The sequence below is a fragment of the Megachile rotundata genome, chromosome 1, assembly GCF_050947335.1.
Source record: "Megachile rotundata isolate GNS110a chromosome 1, iyMegRotu1, whole genome shotgun sequence".
In the NCBI taxonomy this organism is placed as follows: Eukaryota; Metazoa; Arthropoda; class Insecta; order Hymenoptera; family Megachilidae; genus Megachile; species Megachile rotundata.
The window spans coordinates 14,160,427-14,184,058 of record NC_134983.1 but is presented as its reverse complement, the minus strand read 5'-3'; the positions used below and the strand labels follow the sequence as shown (position 1 = coordinate 14,184,058).

General features: G+C 30.1%; 5 protein-coding genes and 1 non-coding gene across 8 annotated transcripts; 3 read left to right on the top strand and 3 right to left on the bottom strand.

The window, feature by feature from the left end:
• Positions 1 to 2,794: 2,794 nt before the first annotated feature.
• LOC100877976 (vesicle-fusing ATPase 1) lies at positions 2,795 to 6,984 on the bottom strand. The gene is made up of 10 exons (XM_003708005.3): positions 6,879 to 6,984; positions 6,572 to 6,660; positions 5,771 to 5,995; positions 5,042 to 5,669; positions 4,742 to 4,966; positions 4,375 to 4,674; positions 3,994 to 4,284; positions 3,737 to 3,921; positions 3,491 to 3,649; positions 2,795 to 3,408 (listed from the first exon to the last, which is right to left on the bottom strand). The coding sequence occupies exons 1-10, from the start codon at positions 6,888 to 6,890 to the stop codon at positions 3,291 to 3,293; spliced, it is 2,232 nt and encodes a 743-aa protein (XP_003708053.1). The 5' UTR covers positions 6,891 to 6,984; the 3' UTR covers positions 2,795 to 3,290.
• A 277-nt stretch (positions 6,985 to 7,261) lies between these two features.
• On the top strand, positions 7,262 to 10,446 carry LOC100878089 (WD repeat domain phosphoinositide-interacting protein 4). The gene is made up of 7 exons (XM_003708006.3): positions 7,262 to 7,666; positions 7,883 to 8,150; positions 8,236 to 8,476; positions 8,578 to 8,726; positions 8,815 to 8,916; positions 8,993 to 9,111; positions 9,203 to 10,446. The coding sequence occupies exons 1-7, from the start codon at positions 7,618 to 7,620 to the stop codon at positions 9,310 to 9,312; spliced, it is 1,038 nt and encodes a 345-aa protein (XP_003708054.1). The 5' UTR covers positions 7,262 to 7,617; the 3' UTR covers positions 9,313 to 10,446.
• Positions 9,142 to 10,234, bottom strand: LOC143265347 (uncharacterized). 2 transcript variants are annotated; one of them, XM_076536903.1, is made up of 4 exons: positions 10,080 to 10,234; positions 9,825 to 9,947; positions 9,632 to 9,691; positions 9,142 to 9,398 (listed from the first exon to the last, which is right to left on the bottom strand). In XM_076536903.1, exons 2-3 carry the CDS (start codon positions 9,937 to 9,939, stop codon positions 9,642 to 9,644), a joined length of 165 nt encoding a protein of 54 aa, XP_076393018.1. In that variant the 5' UTR covers positions 9,940 to 9,947; positions 10,080 to 10,234; the 3' UTR covers positions 9,142 to 9,398; positions 9,632 to 9,641. The 2 variants fall into 2 exon arrangements, with proteins under 2 accessions (XP_076393018.1, XP_076393013.1); XM_076536898.1 differs by having other exon boundaries at positions 9,594 to 9,691; positions 10,080 to 10,232.
• LOC143265605 (U6 spliceosomal RNA) lies at positions 10,340 to 10,446 on the top strand. The gene has a single exon (XR_013040256.1). It is a non-coding gene; the product is annotated as a U6 spliceosomal RNA (small nuclear RNA).
• A 53-nt stretch (positions 10,447 to 10,499) lies between these two features.
• PIG-U (phosphatidylinositol glycan anchor biosynthesis class U) lies at positions 10,500 to 12,502 on the top strand. The gene is made up of 4 exons (XM_003708007.3): positions 10,500 to 11,042; positions 11,173 to 11,375; positions 11,449 to 12,151; positions 12,233 to 12,502. Exons 1-4 carry the CDS (start codon positions 10,913 to 10,915, stop codon positions 12,484 to 12,486), a joined length of 1,290 nt encoding a protein of 429 aa, XP_003708055.1. The 5' UTR covers positions 10,500 to 10,912; the 3' UTR covers positions 12,487 to 12,502.
• Positions 12,503 to 12,595: 93 nt separating this feature from the next.
• On the bottom strand, positions 12,596 to 15,977 carry LOC100878318 (putative helicase mov-10-B.1). 2 transcript variants are annotated; one of them, XM_012296497.2, is made up of 11 exons: positions 15,810 to 15,977; positions 15,597 to 15,706; positions 15,070 to 15,507; positions 14,812 to 14,976; positions 14,577 to 14,733; positions 14,374 to 14,510; positions 14,189 to 14,311; positions 13,902 to 14,116; positions 13,553 to 13,829; positions 13,175 to 13,469; positions 12,596 to 13,103 (listed from the first exon to the last, which is right to left on the bottom strand). In XM_012296497.2, exons 2-11 carry the CDS (start codon positions 15,644 to 15,646, stop codon positions 12,957 to 12,959), a joined length of 2,004 nt encoding a protein of 667 aa, XP_012151887.1. In that variant the 5' UTR covers positions 15,647 to 15,706; positions 15,810 to 15,977; the 3' UTR covers positions 12,596 to 12,956. The 2 variants fall into 2 exon arrangements, with proteins under 2 accessions (XP_012151887.1, XP_012151888.1); XM_012296498.2 differs by having other exon boundaries at positions 15,597 to 15,703.
• Between the last annotated feature and the right edge of the window lie 7,655 nt (positions 15,978 to 23,632).

Genomic DNA, 23,632 nt, shown 5'->3' with positions numbered 1-23,632 from the left:
TTTTACAGAGTTATACTTATCATAAAATTTATGTTTTCAGCGCATTAAATAAATATGAAGCGTATACCACCGATGGTACACATGGCACGGAACGTGTTAATATTATATAAAATGATGTCAATGTTGAGCGATAAATTTGACGTGTATTAGTTAAAGCCTTTGTATATAATCACGTAAATTGTAAATTCAATCTGTAAAAAAATATACATTTGATAAATTTCTTTGGAGAAAATATGTATTATATGCAAAATACGCTTCAACAGTAAAATAATTTCAAATAAAAATGTTATTAACGGTTAAAGAAATAACAAAAGATTTGTTATGATACGAGCAAGAAACATGCTTTTTATCATATAAACATGATTTTAAATATTTTCATTTTGATTACATCATTTTTACTGAAATAAAAGAATCGTAATGAAATGTTATAATATAAATATTACGTAACATTTAATTATAAAGAGTATAAGTATCAATTTTTTTTGGAAAAATTGCGGTGCCTAAATACTGCCAAGTACTAAAGGATTATAAGAAATAGTCAAACTCTTTCTGATTGTACATATTATACATATGTTATTTTTATCTTAATATCAACTGAAAACAAGTAGGGAATGACAGCTGCTCTTAATTATATGAATGAAGATGGAAATGGATAATGTTAAAGAAAGTAATTATTTATATGAGGCTTATGAAATGATCTAAATCTTGTTTATTTACATACAATCTTTTTACTGTAAAATTTATTACATATGTTACATTGTAAACGCATATGAAATGTTAAATAAAACATGTGTAATAATTTTATAATGAAATAGAAGTACATTGATGAAAAATAAGAACAAAATTTTTATACTACTTTGTTAATGTTCTCATTTGTACTTTTCAAATTTAGAAACATGCAAAATTTGACAAAACTTATAACGGATTTAAAACAAAGAACACATATACAATAAAAATATGTGCATTATTTTTATATATCAATAATGTATTATGTTTCTTAATATCTTTCTCCTGCACATATTTCTAATTATAAAATTAATATTTAATTACTTTGTGTTACTTAAATTGTAAATTTAATGTCTATACAGCAGTAAAAAGGAATGTTATAAAAATAAAACTCAGCTTTAGTTGAAAAAATTAGATAGAATACTAAATGTGATAAACTAATTTCTTGGATTTGTTTATGTATTAATATTTTATTTCGGAAAGTAAATTAATGGGTTTTATTATTATTAATTACCTAAATTAATAGAATTGTTATTATCATCAGAAAAATAATCGGAGTTAAACAAGGAATACAGAGCACAGTCTTAATCAGTAATTATAGTTAAGTAAAACTCATTAATCATATTTTTAGTGTGACCCTAAATATAAATTAGTAAACGCACATAGGGATGGAACATTGTTTTTGGAAAAGTCAAAATTTATGATTGCAAAATACTGTATATTTTTTACTTAATGTTTGAAAGTTATTATTTTATATAGGAAACAAGATTATACGCCATAAATAAGTGTGAATTGTAATTTGAAAATGTAATATAACTATGTTCATGTAAAAATTATAAAAAGTAAATAGTACTGTAATAATGTAATAATTTTAAACAAACACTGGCCCGTTTTTCCAATGGATTTTCCATTTGTATTGTAAATAACTTATATATTCTATTACTTTTAACAAACAGTATGTTTGGATTTAAGCATTGTAGGAAATAATTGTTCTATGTTTCATTTAATGTTAACACGCATTACACGTGTTTTTAAGTTTATTAGTTAGCATATCAATACATACATATTTTTCATAAACACAGAGATATTCATATTACGGTATTTATCTCGCATAACAATAAATTTAATGTGATATACAACTTTTTTTGTAGAGAGTTTAATTTTATGTATATACAATAAAGCAAATATATTTGTTTAATAGTACATATACCAACTGCCATAAAATAAAATATTTGAATTACCAAATTAAAAAAATATACTTGTTTATACATTTATTCAAAATTAAGATAATTTTCATTTATTTTTAGTTAGTCGAAGGTAAGCAAAATGTATTTTTATACATTTTTAACAAAGCATTAACGATAAAATAAACATATGTATGTATTATGTGTTTGGAATGGTTTTACAATAAGATTCTTCAAAAATACCTATAGCAGGTATTGCTGATATTGTCACTAAAACGTTAAACAACCGAAATACATATATACATTTACAACGAGATTGCAATAAAATTTTCAAATAGTATTAGACACACAGTAAACAGTTACATAGATGTATACTACATACAAATAGAGGCATAAAGATGCATGTATATACTATATATAATAATATAAATTTTAGTAATAACTAAGTATTTGTAATTACGAAACCAGTTGAAAGACTGCGTTATCAGTATGGAATAAACTTATTTTACTGTAGAATACAATAGTAAATTAAAATTAAAGGAAGCAATTTTTATAGAAATGTAGAAATAATTTAACTTTTATGTAGATATAATAATATATGTCATCAATTTTCTGTATAGTATTGCTTTAAATATATACAGTGTAATTCTTTTACTAGAAGACACAAGAAAAGCGCATGTCATAGAAGGCTGAAATTGTCCTGTGTTAATAATCACTATCGTAACAGAGTCGACTATATTTTGTGTTCGAGGTATTCTAAAGCTTAGATTAAAAAAGAAAAGAGTAGTCGAATAATACTTTTAGTAGACTTGATTTGTGTCTCCCAGCAAGATGATTACTCTGTATAAGTTATGTTTGCAAAGCTCTCATAGCAAAACAAATAATTTCTAGTTTATGTAAAAATATATTATAAATATTTACTGTTATTACCATCTAACAGAAATTTAAACTTTTCTGACTATTATAATTGCTTTTTTACATTTTGTTTGTACATTTTTCATATAATTTCTCTTGAACTTATAAAATTCTTTCCAACATTTCAAATGTATAACAAATTATCACCTAAAACTACATAACAGGGTATCGTATAATCAAAACAATAATAAATACTGTATACACGGTGAAGTTATCAAAAAAACAACTAGAAATGCAATTTTCAGAAAATCTAAATATAATATTTGTAAATAATTTAAATGCTTCGCTTATGTTTTTGTATGACATTATACATGTAGCAGTTTACAGCAACAATTCTATTTCATTTTCTTAAACTGATTTATATTTAATATGCAAATCAGTTTATTACTCGTGTACTATATGTTATTGTTTAGTAAATGACATCTACTTCATTTCTACATAAATAATTACTCTTTTAAATACTTATTATTCTAATCCGCCCTCTTCCTCTAGCTTTGAAAGGAATTTTGGAACTCTGTAACTTGGTTCTACTTGTCGTGCCATATCTATTAGACCCAACAATTTCTTTATTCCAATAAATACTCTGTAACAAAAATGCGCAGATTATGTATTAAATACTTATATATTTACATAAAAATATTTTCAAAGTTAAACCAAAAATATACCGTTTTCCTTGAAGTTTGGCATGCAAAGATGCTGTTTCTTCTTTAGTGAAAAGATCTACTTCTTCTAAAACACTCAATAAATGATCAGGGGTTGACAAATTAGGTACATGAAGAGTTGTACTGAATGCTGATAACATTTCCATATCATCCAAAACTTGCCTATAGAAAATATATATTAGACATACTAATTGCAATTTTAATTACTTCAATTTTAAACGATCATCATGTTGAAGTCATAAATATTACCTGCGGCTGGTAGTACAAAGTATTAATAATTTGCGACCACGAGGAGGTTGTTTCTTCAATAAAACTAAAAGCGCTTGCAAAGTCAAGTTGGAATACCTTGGTCCTATAGGACCATAATCCAGCAAACGCTCAATATTATCAACTAAAATGCAGCTAAGTTGCGAACGATATGCATCGTCGAATATCTGAAAAGAAAAGTAAACTGAACATGTTTAATCTCGTTGAGAAGAAATTTTATATTTAAAATAATATATTACCTTTCGGATTGATAGACATTTTGCAGATTCTGTGAAACCAACCATATCTTCTGGTGTACATACTTTGACAAATGGAAAATCGGAATTTTTAGCTATTTGAGCAGCAAGAGCTGTCTTTCCGCTATTTGGTGGTCCTTCTAAGAGAACTGATACAAGGCCAGAACCTTCGGTAGAACGAGCCTCTTGAATGTACAAATTGCCATCGGACAAAATTTCTGCCACAGGTTTTCCCCAATTGATGATTCCACGTATAAGAAGCTGATCCAAAGCTTCTGCACTCGTTCCAAATGCCTAAAATAGATATTTAATTATAAAATCGTTAAAATGTAATTATTGTAATAGTTCATTAGTAAGATATAAATCTTGTTTAAAATTCCTTACAGGTTTAACATCATTTTCCAAGGCATGAAGAAAATCAGTTCTAGAAACCATAAGTTTTTCCATTGCAGCAGGATCTACTTCTACTTTACTAGAGGCTTTAATTAATCTGTTCATTGCAGTACTTTGAGCAGCTCTAACTAAACCTTCTAATTCTGCACCACTAAAGTTTTTAGTTAGAGTAGCTAATTCTTTTAAATCAACATCTGGTGATATTTTCTTGTAATCCCTCATTCTGGAAGTATGAATATTGAGGATTTGGAATCTACCATGTTCATCTGGTAAACTGATTTCCATTTGCACCTATAAATGCATAAAAGTTTTAGGTAAAAATAGTCAAATGTTCAGTGTTGTACCATTAAAAAAGTACCTCTAATCTACCAGGTCGTAACAAAGCTTCATCAATCATATCTCTCCTGTTAGTCATACCAATTACAAGAATGTTATTTAACTGTTCTACACCATCAATTTTTGCAAGTAATTGATTAACAACCGTATCATGCACCCCGGTATTGCCTGCGACACTACCTCGAGATTTACAAATAGCATCGATTTCGTCAAAAATAATTATATGCAATCCGCTGTTTGGCCCAAGCTGAAAATTGAATTATCACACTGAATTAATGTTATATCTATAAAATGAATTAAGCCAGAGTTAATTATATTATACCCTTTTTTCTTCGTCTTCAGCATCAGCAAATAACCTTCTAATATTGGCTTCACTTTCACCAACATATTTATCCAAAATCTGAGGGCCATTGACGATTTTAGGTTCTCTAGCATTCAACATAGTTCCTATCTGTCGTGCCATTAACGTTTTACCAGTACCTGGTGGACCATAAAGTAAAATTCCTTTCACATGCTTACAACCTAATTGAGTAACAATTTCTGGTGGGAAAACTCTTGATGCAAATGCTCTTCGAAAGATTGCACTGAATTCTTTATCTAATCCACCAATTCCCATTTTTTGGAAGTCCCAATCTGGATTTATAATTGATTGCCGAACGACCTTTCCCTTTGCTTTACCAACAAGATTCAAACTCGAGTTCTCTGCTTTTTCAAATTGTATAACAGTATCACCCAAACAACGTCCCATTTGAGTTTTTTTGGGTACTGTATTTTGTCCAGAACTTATAGCAGAAAGATCAGCAGCTTCCAAGCTTTTCACTACAAGACCAAGCATTTTTTTATCTTTGAACTGAAAGACCAACTGCTGACCAACGGTGAATGCCTGCCCCGAAAATTGTAACAGGAAATCTTTAGCCATTTCATCTGTATTATATGGTTCCAAAGTAGTTCTAAAATAGATTATATCATAAATGAGTAAAAAAGCTTTCTCTTCTAATGTTTTAAAAATTTCTCATAGATATGGTTAAATAAATAAATATTATCTACATACGATTTCTTTTGTAAGAAATCAGCTTCCAATACAATAGTGCATAAACACTCTGTACTTGAAGTAGGATTGAAATGATAAGGTCGAACTTCAATCTCTTGATTAAGAGAAAGGGTAGCCCACTTTCTCTGAGGTAAACTAAAACCCACAGTTCCTCTTGGAACTTCATGATGTCTTTTTACAGTAAATACAAAATGATGATTAGGTGCAGTAGTGACTTCAATATGCCTAAAAAGAAAATATAATTTCTTTAATATTGCTTTATCATATTTAATTCAGATTTTCTATCATATGTTAATATATAGGAATTTGATTTTTACTTAGTTTTTGCATAATTTAATAAAATTTGTTCTTGTATTTAATTATATTCCAATTAAAGGTTTCAAAACCTTTTCAAAAATTTAAAATACTGCATATAATGTGAACAATTTGAAAGAAATGGCCATTCTTCAATATCTCAAAATAATGATATTATTGAGAATCTATACCAGAAGATTAGGATCATTACCTTTCAATAGCAATACATGTTATGGGATGACAATAAAATTTTAATGATTAAATTTAAAATGATGAAATTAGGCTTAAAAGTGCATAATATGGTTTGGTTGTATATGTTTAATATAACAAAAAAATTATTATAAATAAAAAAGCAAAGATAGGATTAAAACTTAATTTTAATCGGTTAAAAGTTTTAAAAAGCCTTGCATGATATATATATATATATATATATATATATAACACTTAATCTTTAGATCCTATTATAGATGCCAAATCAATGAATTAATCACAAGGTGACATCTTTACCTCACATCATCTGGAAAGTCATCTGGATTAATAATAGCACAATTTGAAATGCTAAGTTCATCAGTAGGACACCTTACTGCTTTCATCCTCTGTGAAACAATAAACTTATTGTTATTTAACAATTGGTTATCATTCATGAAAAGTATATAACATTCACTGCCTGAAGTATTGATGAAATTTAAAATAAGGAGGGGGTATATATTATCTTCAAATCGTTTGACTTATATTTTTCAACATACTTATTACACAGAATATGCAAGATAAAGGATAAAATAAAACAATAAGTTATTTTTCTTAGAGAACTTACCATTGCTGACATTTTTTGACAGAACTTTATGGACACAGGCCCCTACACACTATGGAACCTGCAATGCAGGATATTAGTGCTATCGGAGGAACCAACGATGAAAGAGTAAAGTTACCAATTACTATACTAGTAATTTTATTTTATTTTGGTAAAAACTTTGTATATTTTTTTGATACAATTTTTTGCTGTCATTCTGATTGTCTACTAAATAAATAATTATTTTGAATTATATCATTAAAACTTTAATAAATGTATTTCTTGTAAAATACATTGCATAATTATTTCACTAGAAATTGGTATCATTTCTTGCATTTCGGCTATGTTCAGAGGACTTTTGATCACTAGTGTGGCAGTATGATACTGATCTACTGTTCCGTTTCATTTTATGGTTATACATATGGTGAACAAAATAATATGAATAAAGGGAAGAAGTGATAATACATGAGCACATACCAAATAAAAAATCACTGAATATACATCACTGATCTGCATATATGTATTTACTTTATATACTTCATTGGTTAAATAAGTAAGATAGAACATATTGAAGTTGGCCGAGTAGAAGAAAATATATATGTAAATATATACATGACATCTCGTGAAGAATAAAGCACTATTTCAAGCATGTCACAAGTCATAAGTAATTGTGTTATGATGTAAACAAAAACACGTACCATAGTTGTTAAAACTGATTATACATCAATTCAACAAAAATTTATTTAATTTGGAGCAATACCAAATGGCTGGGGAAAAAAGTATTCTTAGTCTACGATTTAATCAAGATCAAGGTAATTATTGCTTAACACATAACATTTCTCATGCGTTTCTTCTAAATTACAGCAAGATAAAAAAAATAAATAAAAATTTTTAAAATGTTATTGTAAAATGGTTAATAATAAACTTATATGAAAACTGAAAAAAATCAATGAAATTGAATTATTAACTTTAATTACATTTTCTCTTATTATTTATCAATTAAATTAATTTGATTTGTGCTGTTTCAGGATGCTTTACATGTTGTATGGAATCTGGTCTTAGAGTATATAATGTAGAACCACTAGTTGAAAAAGCACATTTAGAAAATGATTTAATGGGAAGTATAGCCATTGCAGAAATGCTTTGGAGAACAAATATTATTGCTATAGTAGGAGGTGGTATGAGACCAAAGTTTGCAGAAAACACAGTACTTATATATGATGATTTATCTAAAAAGTTTGTGATGGAAATTACGTTTAGTAGCCCTATTAAAGCTGTTAGATTACGTAGAGACAAGTAAGTTTATGAACAGAAACAATTCTTACTTTTAATTGATACTTATGATACATTTACTTACTTATGCATAAATTACATAAAATAGGATGATAGTAGCACTTCAACGTGAAATACATGTGTTCTCATTTCCTATGCCAACACGAAGATTATTAACTTTAGAGACAAGAGATAATCCAAAAGGTTTAATTGAAGTTGCTACCTTGGCCACTGCACAAAAACAGCTTCTTGCTTTCCCTGGTCACAAACAGGGTAGTGTACAATTACTTGATCTTGGTGCTACAGAAGCTGGAAGTTCTAGTGCTCCTGCAACTCTTGTAGCACATCAGGTATGTGTATTTTATGTAAAGATTGTTAAATGAATCTGCTATTTCTGTGTTCATTAGCATGTTTTCTCTTAGCATTTTATATTTACAAACAATACTGTTAGGGTGCATTGGCATGTCTGGCAGTTAACAGTAGTGGGACTATGATTGCAACTGCTTCAACACAAGGTACTTTAGTTAGAGTATGGGACAGTATACGCAAACACTTGATAGTAGAATTGAGAAGAGGTGCTGATCCTGCAACGCTTTATTGGTAAATATGAAGTTTTGATTATTAAATACTAATAACTTCTACAAAACTGCATTTCATTTTTGATAATTTTATATTATGAATGTTTCAGTATTACCTTCAGCAGAGATTCGGAATTTTTATGCGTTTCCAGTGACAAAGGAACAGTACATATATTTGCATTAAAAGACACACAACTAAATCGTAGATCTACGTATGTACATATAGTTAAAATTTTGACTCATTATACAAAACACATTGATCAAAATTTATCATTAATTTAATTATAGTTTTTCAAAAATGAGGTTTCTGGGAAATTATGTTGAAAGTCAGTGGGCTTTGGCTACTTTTACAGTACCACCAGAATGTGCTTGTGTGTGTGCATTTGGTACAAGGAGTTCTGTTATAGGTATTTATTATATTATAAATGTACTCCACATTATAGGAACATGGCATAAATATTTCATTTATTTTAATTTTTTATTTTACATATTTTACAGCCATCTGTATGGATGGAACATTTCATAAATATGTTTTCACTGCTGATGGAAACTGCAACCGTGAGGCATTTGATGTCTTCCTAGATGTTTGTGATCATGACGATTTTTAAAATGTACTATAACAGTATATTTATAAGATTCTATGTCTGTGGGAGTTTCTAGTCACCTTAAGTATGAAACTTCTTACAGCAGATGTCTGTATAATAATGTAATTATATTAATAATTGTAAAAAGAGCTACAAGTCATTATGTTTATTAACTTTATAACATAATATATTGAATATTGTTTAATCTAGTTTTTATGCACAAAAGTTTTAGTAACATTTATACGTAATTATAATACATAAAATAAAAATTAATTTTATACAACAAATGCTTTTCTCTAACTTACTGTACTAATAAGACTATTATCCCTTGTCAAATATTTACATTTTGAAATTCAATTTCCTTGGTTTGGCAAGCGAGGTTTTACTTGTTCTCGTATTAATTCTAAAATTAATATTATTACATAAAAATAAATACTTTTACATTTTGATTTGCAATTAAAATAGTTTGTTAACTTCGTAAGCCTATATATAATATTTAAAATCATTGTTGTTCACATATAAACAATTTTACATACTGTATGGTTCTGGATTCATTAGAGGACTTAGTATTACGAAATAACCATTAACTGCTACTGCTGTTAGAAAAGTTCCTATAAATAATCCATATCGCCAACCTGTTAACCGCTTCATTACTGAAACTGAATAACATTTGCAGAAAATTATTTCTGATTTTAAAAATTAATTAATTTTAACTAAAACCTAATCAATGAACATACAATTAACCTAAAACATTTTTTACGATGTTTATTGTTATATATATTTATATTTACCTGTAGGTCGTACAATAAGTATAATATTTGTATTTCAGATATAATATTTTGTAATTCAGATCATAAAATTATAATATTGAACTTATAATTTCTACAAGAAGATAGTTTGTAACAAACATGGAACCTCTTCTTTTTCTACACTACATTTCAGTGATTACTTCATAGTTGTACCGCTAGGTGGTTTGTAAAATATAAGTTTTCTCGCTAGTTCTCGATGAAGCTTACGTTTCCATATATACGACAAGCGAAAATTGTTTGTTGTACTTGCTTCGGCAGTACATATACTAAAATTGGAACGATACAGAGAAGATTAGCATGGCCCCTGCGCAAGGATGACACGCAAAATCGTGAAGCGTTCCACATTTTTTGCTCTTTTCTAGTAAAAAATGTAAAATAATACATATTGTTATCGTGTTTGTCGCAAAGTTGGAAATTTAAAGGCATGCACATTCAACCAACGTCGAGTAAATGCTCATGCGTGTTACTCTTCGTTGCAAACGTGCTCAAAACAGTCAGTCGTTAGAACTACCGTACGCGGAGCAGTGCGGAACAAATGAAAACTTGTATGCATTGACTAAGTCAATGTCGTATGGATGAATATGTTCTCTTATCGGAGCAGAATGGTTGAAATTGTGTGATATGGTTTGATTTTCTGAAAATAAGATGTATGATTTAATTTTTATACAATAACATTAGAGAAAAAGAAATTAGCTGTGAAGATATTCTGTTACCAAAGTGAAGCAAATGTATAAAATGTTTGTTTAAGTACCGGTTACATTTCCGTAAACACTACACAACGAATATATGTGAATGAATAATAATTTATTTAAAAAATGGTGAAACAATGGTTATCAAATTTTATATTAGCAGGAACTATTAGATTCCTGTTGATGAATTCTGAGTTTCAAAAAATTATTAGTAATCGCGTGGAAGTTTCTACTGCATTGAACTCTTGGAAAAGAGGTTAGAATATTTGTCAATGTATTATTTAAACTTTACGTAAAAGTGATATAAACTTAATATATAGTGTAATATTTTGTAATTTTTGTAACATGTTAATAGCAATTGTATTATAAAAGACATGTTTTTTCAGTGACTGAAGGAGTATATTTATATAATTGTGGTATCGACCCTTATCAGGGAGATTTATTTCATGAAACTCCCATTGGACTATACATTTTCAATCTTATACAGCAATATTTACCACGTTGGATTTTATTTTGCTTATTTATCTCTACAGATTTATTCACAGCTTTATTTCTTGGACTTACTGCAAAACAGTATGCAATTGAATTGGTAAGTCTATACATTTTCTAACAGATGTTATACAGAGTGGTTCTCTTTTTATTAAAAATGACATTTATTGCAGGCCTCTAAAAAACATGAGGAAAAATCAAGTAAGGAGAATATGAAAAATGAAGATGATACCTCTATGGTGTATACTTCCATGATGTATGTCTCAGCAGGATATTTGTTTAATCCATATGTAATACTAAATTGTGTTGGGCATACAACAACAGTATTCACAAACTTGTTATATTCCATAGCATTGATCTCAATGATAAGATGTTCCATGTTTTGGAGCTGTTTATCAATTTCATTATTAACATTACAAGGACTCTATCCTATTTCACTCTTAGTACCAGCAATTATTTATATTGTTCGTTCTAACAACATAAAGCAAAAAATGAATATTGTAATTTTTATTATGATGTTTGTGAGCATGTTAGCAGCTCTATTTTGTATTTCTTATTATATCATGGGAAGCTGGTCATTTATTTGGAACACATTGGGTTTTATTTTAACAGTCCCCGATTTGCGTCCAAATATAGGACTTTATTGGTACTTCTTTACAGAAATGTTTGAGCACTTTAAATGGCTCTTTATTGCTTCTTTTCAAATAAATGTCAGCTTACTGTACATAGTACCATTGGCATTAAGGTTGCGACATGACCCAATGTTATTAGCATTTTCTTATTTAGCAATTGCTGCCATATTTAAATCTTATCCTTGTATAGGGGATGTTGGGTTTTATATGTCCCTTTTGCCACTGTGGAAACATTTATTCCAGTGTAAGTATATTTTTATCGTAAATATATTAATTACTTCTCTTTTATTGAATAAGAATATTAAAACTTTATATTATTTTATAGATACACAACAAGGATTCATCGTAGGCTGTTTTATGTTGTTCTGTACAGTTTTTGCTCCCACAGTTTGGTACCAATGGATCTATTCCAGATCAGCCAATGCAAACTTTTATTTTGGCGTAACATTAGCATTTGCTATTGCACAAATCTTCTTATTAACAGATATTCTGTTTGCAAGTGTAAAACATGAATTTGCGATACGTCATGGTATTAATAAGGATATTAGTGGAAGCACAGCAAAATTACTTTTAGAATAAAGTTGTACCTTACAAATTTTAGCATTAAAATTATTTATAAAGTTCCAAAGTTGAAGTTATAATATTTTTAACCAATAGAATTTAAAAGAAGTAAAAATTTATCTATAAGTTTTGTTTTACTTCATGTATTTATTTCATCAAAGAAACAGTCAACAAGATTTTCATAACATTATAAAGTTTTAAATAGATCAGAAAATATAATATATTATGTACTATTCTTTTCATTAAAAGATAGTACATTATGTTTTTGTATATAAAATACATTTCAATAAATATATAAATATACAAGATTTATACAATATATATGACAATTTTATAATTTATAATTACATGTGCATATACACCAATAAAAATTCTTTTTCTGTAAATTATTTAAACAAACATAAGCGAAGTTGCAAAATGTAAAAATGATATCTTGGAATTTGTTACCAATATTTGACTTACTATACAAAAGGTATTTTTAAATTTAACTAAGGTATTACTTCAATAATGCTACATGCATTATTCTTTTTACAATATTGCCATAAAACATTCCAATTCTTATCTTTACATAGTGTAGCTGGATTTCCTATTATTATTAAAAGACTTTTTGCTCTTGTCAGTGCAACATTAAACCTCTGAAAGAATAAAGAAATAAAATAAATAAGTAAATAAATTAAGTTAAATTGAATAATATAAAAAATTATACTTTTGGATTAGACAGGAAGCCAATATGTTGTTTGCCGTTATTTTGAAAGACTTTCGATCGTACTGTAGTTAAAAGTATAACTTCTCTTTCTTGCCCTTGAAATGTTTCTACAGTTCCAACAGTTATATCGGTTAATTTGTATCTTTTCAAATTCTGTTCGATCATAAATTTTTGTTGCCTGAATGGCGTTATAATGCCAATATCTTTTGGTTCAATTTTGCGGACACCAATTTTGGCGTATACTAGTTTTCTTGTATAATTAATTATAGCTTTAACTTCTTGTTTGTTATAAACGCTAAAAAAAGAATATATTTTGTTATATCATTCATAAGAAATTATTTTATTTTAATAGCAATTTCAATAAGAAAAATGTATTACCTTCCATTTTCCGTTCTCATTTCTTCACCATTAATTGCAAAAAAAATAATAGGAAACGTTTTATATGCTAATTCTTTCCAATTTAATGTTATCTTATTTGTATCATTTTTAATATTACATAACAATTCATTATCGTAAAATAATTCATTTGGTACACGTAAAATAGCTTCTCTACTACGATAATTGCGAATTAATTTTATTATGTAACGTGAATTGTATTTATTATTTACTTTTTGATATGGTTCACATTCCATTAATCTTTCTATTATTGATTTTCCTACAAATTATTTAAATTTTATACAAGCAGGTAAAAATATTTGTACAAGATCAAATCTAGAATTATATTCACCAAGCAAATGCTCAATTTTTTTACATCGAACTACAGGTCCTAGCTGATAAGGATCGCCAGCAATAATAATTTGAGCATGTAATATTCCTTTGCCTATTTTATTTTCTGAACTTGCAAGTGTAAATGGAATCAATGATTCTAATTCTATACATTGGCTAGCTTCGTCAATGAATATATACGAAAAATGATCTTTTTGTAAATTGAGTGCTACCAATCTATATTTAACAAATTATAATTATTATTATAGTAATTATTATAAAAACGATTGTAATAAGTCAAAGATATACCTTATACAATTCACTAATGTTGTAATAACAATCTTTTTTAAAATAAAAATTTCTTTCGGTAGAAAAAGCACCGAGTTGTCAATAAAATTTGATGCAGGATCAATATTTTTATCTAAACTTGTCCTAAATATGAAAAAACAAGTAAGTAATAAATTAATAATTATTTGTAAAAATAAATATCTTACCAAGGTTTAGATGGGGCATACATTCGAAAGACATCTTTACAAGGAAGTACAGTTAATAATCTTTTTGTAATTTCATCTGCAGCTGCATTAGAAGATGTACATACCAAAATATTTTTGGTCTTGTACTGTTTCCTAATCTTAATTTTAAGAAAAAATATTAAACATATATTCTTATTTCATGAATTTTGTTATATAAATTATACCTGACAAATGGCTTCAACTAATGTTGCTGTTTTTCCAGTACCAGGAGGGCCAAATAATATGAATGGTGCAGGATATGCTGAATTATTCAAAATGTTCATTACTGCCATTTTTTGTTCTGGATTATTTGCTACAGACTGATTTACCCAATCTATCTTTCTACAACACAATTATAAAAACTAAATAAAAAGAAATACAATACAAACATTAAAAACAATTTATTATTATGAAACTTACTGCGTGTATGAAGTGTGAAAAATTGTATTTACTTTAGGAAATAATAAATTAGTCAAGTTATGTTTACATATATGGTGCAAGACATAATGGAAACACTTTATTGGCCAATTTGCAGGAAAGAAATAAACATTGACCGTGTCACCTAAAAGCTTTTTACTGCAGTATCTGGATTTTCAAAAATAATTATTATTAGTTACATGTCTAAAATAATTCGTATTTCATCTTTTCACTGTTAAAAATAAATTTAAGCATACTTACTCTCTCACAGATACATATATATCTTTTGCCTCAATATTTACAATTTTACCACAACATATATATTTTGATGATGTTGTTTGTAATTTTACCATATCACCAATACTAATAAATGGGTCAGTCTCATCTAAAGTAGGTACTGTGAATACAAAAATATTGGAAATTTCCTTAATGTCTTGATTTATTAAATTATGTTCCGCCGCAATTAATTGAATTTCATGGTCCTCCATATACAATAAAATTTTAAAAAATATTAAATAATGTTCAGCTCCTATTTTATTCATGTTTAAAAAATTATTAATAAGCTTGATGTAATTTCCTTGTAATTGATTATTTGTAGAATATTCTACTGAATGATTCCTTATAGCCATTTTTATATGCATAGGTGGTTCAAATTCATCTAATGGTAGCAGATCACACACACCATAACTGGTACAATGTCTACAGCAGAAAAAGCAGTAGATCAAAATAACATAATAAATTTTATAGAATTAATAAGAAGTATATAGCTTTTAACAAACTGTACTTACGTGCTTCTTGCAACGGTAGACCTTTCTACTTTACTTTTCTGATCCTTCATTGTTAAAATGGTTATTAATTATAATACAATTACTGATCCAAACTGTCCCAACTGATCCTACTACACAATATAAGATTTATCAATATCATTGCAACATCTGTGACCATGTAGGCAATGGTTATATCAAATTGTATTCTTATATAATAAAAAATGAAGTCACAACCTTCGTCATCGAATGCAGATAGTTTGAAGTCGGAGCCTGCACAAACTATAAAATATTGTCGTTATCTTATAAAAACTGTGACACATTCTATTTGAAAGTACGTGACTTCCCAGCTATCAAAATATTTTAACAGGTTTACCAATTGCCTCATCAAAATTGTTGAACGCTTCCAGGAGTACCATCTGCTCCAACTTTCCCTAAATATCCGGAAATCACTAAATGCAATTTTACCAAAGAGTAGGTATAACAAGAAGTGACACTAGGCAAGGAAACTTACCTCCTAGAGGGAGACAGAGGCACAACCAATTTAAATACCCGAATCAAAAGGATCGGGGGTGTGCATGTGCATAGTGTAAAACTATGGCGGTCGAAAAAGAATAATTTGAACCTGCATATTTATCAGTAATTTATTTCTAATAAATATTTTATCATATCTATGTAACACATCCATCTGTAATTTTTTGTGAAATATAGTTTTTCATTTTCCTATAAGTTATTTTATTTTCTTTTCCTTTCCAACATCCCCACGCCGCAAAATTGATAAAAATACCTGAAAAGTCAATATTAGTAATATACAGAAAATTAATTACAAATATATTCCAAATTATTATAAGATCCGTAAATCTTCTAGATTTGGATAAGTGTGAAACTTGTAATATATTACTTGATCCAAACATTTTCTCAACAAAATGAAATTATAATTTAATTCGTAGCTATTAGCTCGATATCGTTTTCTAAAGTTCATTTTTAGAAAAATGTTTAGAAAACGACACCGATTACCAGGTCACACCACGTGGAGGTTGCTACGAGAGTGACCCACCCTAACTCCAAATCCCTACCACCCTCCAATTGCAATACCTCATTTGTCAGAAGGATAAATGAGTTCTGACTCTACTTAGCTCATAGGCTCGCATAAACAAGTTCTTTACCACAATTCAGCAAAGAACTTGTATCACACACACATACATACACTAACATAATACTAATTGAATCCCACTCACATACGCTTAACTTATTCTAAACGCCGCACGCGTACCTCTCATTCTAAGATTGCACTCATATGATCTATGACGAATTCAAAAAGCAAAGGGAAGAAAGTTAGAAGAACTTTCTACTAAAAGCAAAGAAAGTTAGAAGAACTTTCTGCCAAAAAAGGGATTCAGTATTTTTCGCCAAGTGAACCTCGCCTTCCATGGGTCAAAGGGTAGTCCATAGTGGCTTACGTGAACCACGCGACCGAGATGAACCGAAAATACTGGCAAGAACGAGTGACACATCCGCGGAGGGTTTCCCATTTCCCCGCCGCTTGCGTTTGAGGCAAGTCTTACCACAGAGAGGAAACCCCTGCCGTGAGGCGGCAGATCGAGATGGTTCATCAATCGATCGGCCCCGCAGAGATGTGTCCCTGGCGCTACACCAGCACTTGCAGCTCACCCCTGCCGCGTGTTCACAGCGCTACGAACCCCCAATGATCCACTTGAGTTCGGAACGATTGACAAAAAATAACTGGGTATACTACAAGCTAACGCGTACAAAGTTCGAGAATTGAGAAGATGAGTGCAAGTTGGAATGAGAGGCACTTACATGGACCCACCCACCCTTCCCACACGATTACAATTAACTTAAAACTAACTCACGCATAAAATTAACTTAAAACTAGCGCACGCATCCCTCGATGATCGATGTCTTCATCGATGTCTTCAATGATGAACTATTCATTACCTGTTCAATAAGTAGGTGTGACAATTAAAAAAGGAAACAGAAAAGGAAATGCAAGATTATCTAGTTAAAATAAAAAAATGAAACATCTGAATGAAATTAAGATAAACAAGAATTATTAACATAAAAACTTTAGACATCTCAATGAAATTAAAACAAACAAGAATCGTTTAAATAGAACCCTGAAACATACAAATACAATTAAGATACATATGAATAAATAAATTACTTACATAAAATAAAAACATGCAACATACAAAAATGATTAAGCCCTAAATGTGCCTTTTGTTCTAAAATTGCACTTGTATAATTTAAAACTTTGTAGAGAAAAGGGGTAAAGAAGAAAGTTGGAAGAACTTTCTTTTAAGTTTCGAGCAATTGACAATAAAAATAGCTATTACAACAATCTAATATGTAACTAATGGCTATTACTACAATCTAATATGTAACAAGTTAAAGAATATTTGTAAAGAGAAGTGCAAGTTCGAACAAAAGGCACTTACAATTTGCGCAAGCTTTTCGCCACATGTGACGAAAAACCTGCGCCCGAGCCCACCCCTCCTCCCACAGCTCGAAATTAATGTAATTTAGATATGAAATTGAGAAGTTATAATCGTAGCTCTTAGCTCGATATCGTTCTCTAAAGGTAATTTCGTGAAAAATATTTAGAAAACGACATCGATTACCGAGTCACACCACGTGGAGGTGGCTACGATAGTGACCCACCCTAACTCCAAATCCCTTCCTCCCTCCAAATGCAACCTCATTTATCAGAAGGATAAATGAGTTCTAACTCTACATAGCTCATAGGCTCGCATATACAAGTTCTTTACCACAATCCAGTAAAGAACTTGTATCACACACACACGTACATTAACTTAATACTAATCGCAAGGGATCCCACACACGCACGCTTAACTTATTCTAAACGCCGCACGGTACCTCTCATTCTAAGATTGCACTCAAATAATCTATGACGAATTCAAAAAGCAAAGGAGAAGAAAAGAAAGTTAGAAGAACTTTCGCAAAGAAGCTAAGAAAGTTAGAAGAACTTTCGCAAAGAAGCTAAGAAAGTTAGAAGAACTTTCTGTGAAAAAAGGGGACCATTATTTTTCGCCAAGTGAACCTTGCTTTCCATGGGTCAAAGGGTAGCCCATAGTGGCTTACGTGAACCACGACGGCTAAGATGAACCGAAGATACCTTTGGCAAGAACGAGTGATACACCCCAGTTGGCGGAGGGTTCCCATTTCCCCCAGCGCTCTCGCGTCTTACTACAGAGAGGATACCCAGACCGTGATGCCCCTTGGCAGAATGGCGGCGGGTCGGGGAGGCACATCAGAGTATGAGAGGTGCCAACCCCGATCCGCCCCGCCGGGCAAAGAATATCACTCGCGCTACACCGGCACTTGCAGCTCACCTCTACCGCGTGTTCACAGCGCTATGAACCCCCAATGATCCACTTGGGCGCAGAACGATTGACAAAAAATAAGTGGGTATACTACAAGCTAACGCGTATAAAGTTTGAGAATTGTGAAGATGAGTGCAAGTTGGAATGAGAGGTACTTACAAGGACCCACCCGCCCTACCCACGAGCACACATAACTTAGAACTAACGCACGCATAAAAGTAACTTATAACTAGCGCACGCATAAAATTAACTTAAAACTAGCGCACGCATCCCTCGATGATCCCACGATGATCCCACGAAGATCCCACGATGATCGATGTCTTCAAAGATGAACTATTCATTACCTGTAAAATAAATAGGTGTGAGAATGAAGAAAGGAAACAGAAAAGGAAATACAAATACAATTGAGACACATATGAATAAATAAATTACTTGCATAAAATAAAAACCTGAAACATATAAAAACGATTAAGCCCTAAATGTGCCTTTTGTTCTAAAATTGCACTTGTATAATTTAAAACTTTGTAGAGAAAAGGGGTAAAGAAGAAAGTTGGAAGAACTTTCTTTTAAGTTTCGAGCAATTGACAATGAAAATGGCTATTACTACAATCTAATATGTAACAAGTTAATGAATATTTGTAAAGATAAGTGCAAGTTAGAACAAAAGGCACTTTGCGCAAGCTTTTCGCCACATGTGACGAAAAACCTGCGCCCGAGCCCACCCAACCTCCCACAGCCCGGAATTAGAATAAAACTAATGCACTGAACATAACTTATCAAAAATTAAATTCTGAAACAGAGAAAAATTTATTAACAGAGAAAAATTTATTAACATAGAAAATTAGGCGAAGGAGTCAAATATTTTAAATAAAGTCGCGAAATAAAACCGTAGCCCTCAGCTCGGTATAGTTTTCTAAAGACTAAAAAATCTTTAGAAAACTATACCGATTACCGGGTCACACCACGTGGAGGTGGCTACGATAGTGACCCACCCTAACTCCAAATCCCTTCCACCCTCCAATTGCAACCTCATTTATCGGAAGGATAAATGAGTTCTGACTCTACTTAGCTCATAAGTTCGCACATACAAGTTCTTTACCACAATTCAGTAAAGAACTTGTATCACACTCACACACATTAATTTAATACTAATCGCAAGGGGCCCCACACACATACGCTTAACTTATTCTAAACGCCGCATGGTACCTCTTATTCTAAGATTGCACTCGAATAATCTATGACGAATTCCAAAAGCAAAGGGAAGAAAGTTAGAAGAACTTTCTATTGAAAGCCAAGAAAGTTAGAAGAACTTTCTACTAAAAGAAAAGAAAGTTAGAAGAACTTTCTGCCAAAAAAGGGATTCAGTATTTTTCGCCAAGTGAACCTCGCCTTCCATGGGTCAAAGGGTAGTCCATAGTGTCTTACGTGAACCACGAGACAGAGATGAACCGAAAATACTGGCAAGAACGAGTGACACATCCGCGGAGGGTCTCCCATTTCTCCCCGCTTGCGTTTGAGGCAAGTCTGACCGCAGAGAGGAGACCCCTGCCGTGAGGCGGCAGATCGAGATGGTTCATCAATCGATCGGCCCCGCAGAGATGTGTCCCTGGCGCTATACCAGCACTTGCAGCTCACCTCAGCCGCGTGTTCACTGCGCTATGAACCCCCAATGATCCACTTGGGTTCGGAACGATTGACAAAAAATAACCGAGTATACTACAATCTAACGCGTACAAAGCTTGAGAATTCAGAAGATGCAAGAGTGCAAGTTAGAATAAGAGGCACTTACAGGGACCCACCCGCCCTGCCCACAAGCACACTTTACTTAAAACGCACGCATACAATTAACTTAAAACTAACGCACGCATCCCTCGATGATTCCTCGATGATCCCTCGATGATCGATGTCTTCAATCTTCGCGTATACGCCATTCACACATGCACTCACTCATACTACAATGTTTTACAATAGACGCAACTTAAAATTAACTTAAAATTAACTTAAAATTAGCGCATTAGTTGATGAAATCCCACGAAGGAAGTCTTCAATGATGACCCATTCACCACCTATAGAATAATTAGGTGTAGGAATGAAAGGAGGAGAGGGAGAAGCGAATGCAAGATTAGTAACATTAAAATGTTTGGACATGCACAGTTCATGCTAACATTCAAATGCATATTAGCATCATCGAAATAAAAGAAAAATAAAATTCGAGTCGACTTGATAAAAATACGCGTATAAAGTATACAGTATACTTAAGAAATATTCAATTACGTAATTAAAATAAAATCCTAAAACATCTGAAAGAAATTAAGACAAACTTGAGTCATTAAAATAAGAACCTGAAACATTTGAACGAAATTAAGACAAACACGAATTATTAAGATAAAAACCTGAAACATCTGAATAAAATTAAGACAACTATGAATCGTTAAAATAAAAACCTGAAACATACAAAAATGATTACGAAAAATATGAAACAATAAATAACTTACTTGAAATTAAAACCTGAAACATAGCAAAGTAATTAAGAATATGTACCATTAAAAATTACTTACACAAAATTAAAACCTGAAACAGACAAAAGCAATTAAGACAAAAGTGAAATATTAAAAATTACTTACATAAAATTAAAACCTGAAACAGACCAGAAGTAATTAAGACAAAAATGAAATATTAAAAATTACTTATACAAAGTTAAAACCTGTAACAGACAAAAGCAATTAAGACACAATGAAACAATAAAAATTACTTACTTAAAAATTAAAACCTGAAACAGACAAAAATGATTAAGACAAATTAGAAATATTTAAAGTTACTTACATAAAAATAAAACCTGAAACATACAAAAATGATTAAGACAAATGAGAAATATTAAAAATTACTTACACAAAATTAAAACCTGAAACAGACAAAAGCAATTAAGACAAAAATGAAATATTAAAAATTACTTACACAAAGTTAAAACCTGATACAGACAAAAATGATTAAGACAAATTAGAAATATTAAAAATTACTTATATAAAAATAAAACCTGAAACATACAAAAATGATTAAGACAAATGAGAAATATTAAAAATTACTTACATAAATTTAAAACCTGAAACAGACAAAAGCAATTAAGACAAAAATGAAATATTAAAAATTACTTACACAAAGTTAAAACCTGAAACAGACAAAAGCAATTAAGACACAATGAAACAATAAAAATTACTTACTTAAAAATTAAAACCTGAAACAGACAAAAATGATTAAGATAAATTAGAAATATTAAAAATTACTTACATAAAAATAAAACCTGAAACATACAAAAATGATTAAGACAAATGAGAAATGTTAAAAATTACTTACACAAAATTAAAACCTGAAACAGACAAAAGCAATTAAGACACTATGAAACAATAAAAATTACTTACTTAAAAATTAAAACCTGAAACAATCAAAAATGATTAAGACAAATTAGAAATATTAAAAATTACTTACACAAAATTAAAACCTGAAACAGACAAAAGCAATTAAGACAAAAATGAAATATTAAAAATTACTTACACAAAGTTAAAACCTGAAACAGACAAAAGCAATTAGGACACTATGAAACAATAAAAATTACTTACTTAAAAATTAAAACCTGAAACAATCAAAAATGATTAAGACAAATGAGAAATATTAAAAATTACTTACATAAATTTAAAACCTGAAACAGACAAATGCAGTTAAAGACAGAAAATTGAAAGACAAGGAATGAAATCTATCTTTATTCGAAACGCAACTTTGGAAAAATTGAGACCACCAAAAATATATTAGACGAAATAAAATGACGAAGAGTCTTGAAAACTTCGGAGCAAGAATTAAAATAGAGAAAAGACTTGGAAACTTCGAAGCAAGAAACGAAATAGAAAAGGGACTTGAAACCTTTCCAGCAAGAAATAAAATAGAAAAGGGACTTGAAACCTTTCCAGCAAGAAATAAAATAGAGAAGACTTGAAAACTTCCAAGCAAGGAATAAAACAGAATGAAGTCCTGAAATCTTCAAAATAAAAAACAAAATCATTTAGAATCTGAAAAAATCTTAAACTAAATAGGTCCTGCATCCTGTACTCACATTTTCACACACTCACGCATACTACAATACAAAAGCCCTAAATGTGCCTTTTGTTCTAAAATTGCACTCGTATAATGTAAAACTTTGTAAAGAAAAGTGTTAAAGAAGAAAGTTGGAAGAACTTTCTTTTAAGTTTCAAGCAATTGACAATAAAAATGATAGGCTATTACTACAATCTAATACGTAACAATCTAATTTGCAACAATCTAATATATAACACGTTAAAAAATTGTAAAGACGAGTGCAAGTTAGAACAAAAGGCACTTACAATTTGCGCAAGCTTTTCGCCACATGTCGTGACGAAAAACCTGCGCCCGAGCCCACCCAACCTCCCACAGCTCGGAATTAAAAAACTAATACATTGAACAGAACTTACCAAAAATTAAATTCTGGAACAGACAAAATTTTATTAAGGCAAATATAAATTATTTCATTACTTACTTGAAATAAAAATCTGAAACAAGCAAAAGTTTTATTAACTTAGCAAGGAAGAAACACTAAAACAGACAAAAATTTATTAACTTAGAAATTCGAGAAGAAAGAGCAATGTAGGAACTTACCAAAAATAAAAGTCTGAAACAGACAAAATTTTA

Excerpts from the sequence above, each read along its gene's own strand:
- LOC100877976 (XM_003708005.3), bottom strand. Across the intron at positions 4,285-4,374 it reads TGGAAAATGATGTTAAACCT|GCATTTGGAACGAGTGCAGA; the intron begins GTAAGGAATTTT and ends TATCTATTTTAG. Across the intron at positions 3,409-3,490 it reads GCCAAACTTCAAGGAAAACG|AGTATTTATTGGAATAAAGA; the intron begins GTATATTTTTGG and ends TTTTTGTTACAG.
- LOC100878089 (XM_003708006.3), top strand. The coding sequence starts at position 7,618 with ATGGCTGGGGAAAAAAGTATTCTTAGTCTACGATTTAATCAAGATCAA. Across the intron at positions 7,667-7,882 it reads ACGATTTAATCAAGATCAAG|GATGCTTTACATGTTGTATG; the intron begins GTAATTATTGCT and ends GTGCTGTTTCAG. Across the intron at positions 8,727-8,814 it reads GATCCTGCAACGCTTTATTG|TATTACCTTCAGCAGAGATT; the intron begins GTAAATATGAAG and ends TGAATGTTTCAG.
- LOC143265347 (XM_076536903.1), bottom strand. The coding sequence starts at position 9,939 with ATGAAGCGGTTAACAGGTTGGCGATATGGATTATTTATAGGAACTTTT. Across the intron at positions 9,692-9,824 it reads AATGAATCCAGAACCATACA|AATTAATACGAGAACAAGTA; the intron begins GTATGTAAAATT and ends TATTAATTTTAG.
- PIG-U (XM_003708007.3), top strand. The coding sequence starts at position 10,913 with ATGGTGAAACAATGGTTATCAAATTTTATATTAGCAGGAACTATTAGA. Across the intron at positions 11,376-11,448 it reads AACAGTATGCAATTGAATTG|GCCTCTAAAAAACATGAGGA; the intron begins GTAAGTCTATAC and ends CATTTATTGCAG. Across the intron at positions 12,152-12,232 it reads GTGGAAACATTTATTCCAGT|ATACACAACAAGGATTCATC; the intron begins GTAAGTATATTT and ends ATTATTTTATAG.
- LOC100878318 (XM_012296497.2), bottom strand. The coding sequence starts at position 15,646 with ATGAAGGATCAGAAAAGTAAAGTAGAAAGGTCTACCGTTGCAAGAAGC. Across the intron at positions 15,508-15,596 it reads TCTACCGTTGCAAGAAGCAC|ACATTGTACCAGTTATGGTG; the intron begins GTAAGTACAGTT and ends TTTCTGCTGTAG. Across the intron at positions 13,830-13,901 it reads AAAAATTGAGCATTTGCTTG|GAAAATCAATAATAGAAAGA; the intron begins GTGAATATAATT and ends AATAATTTGTAG.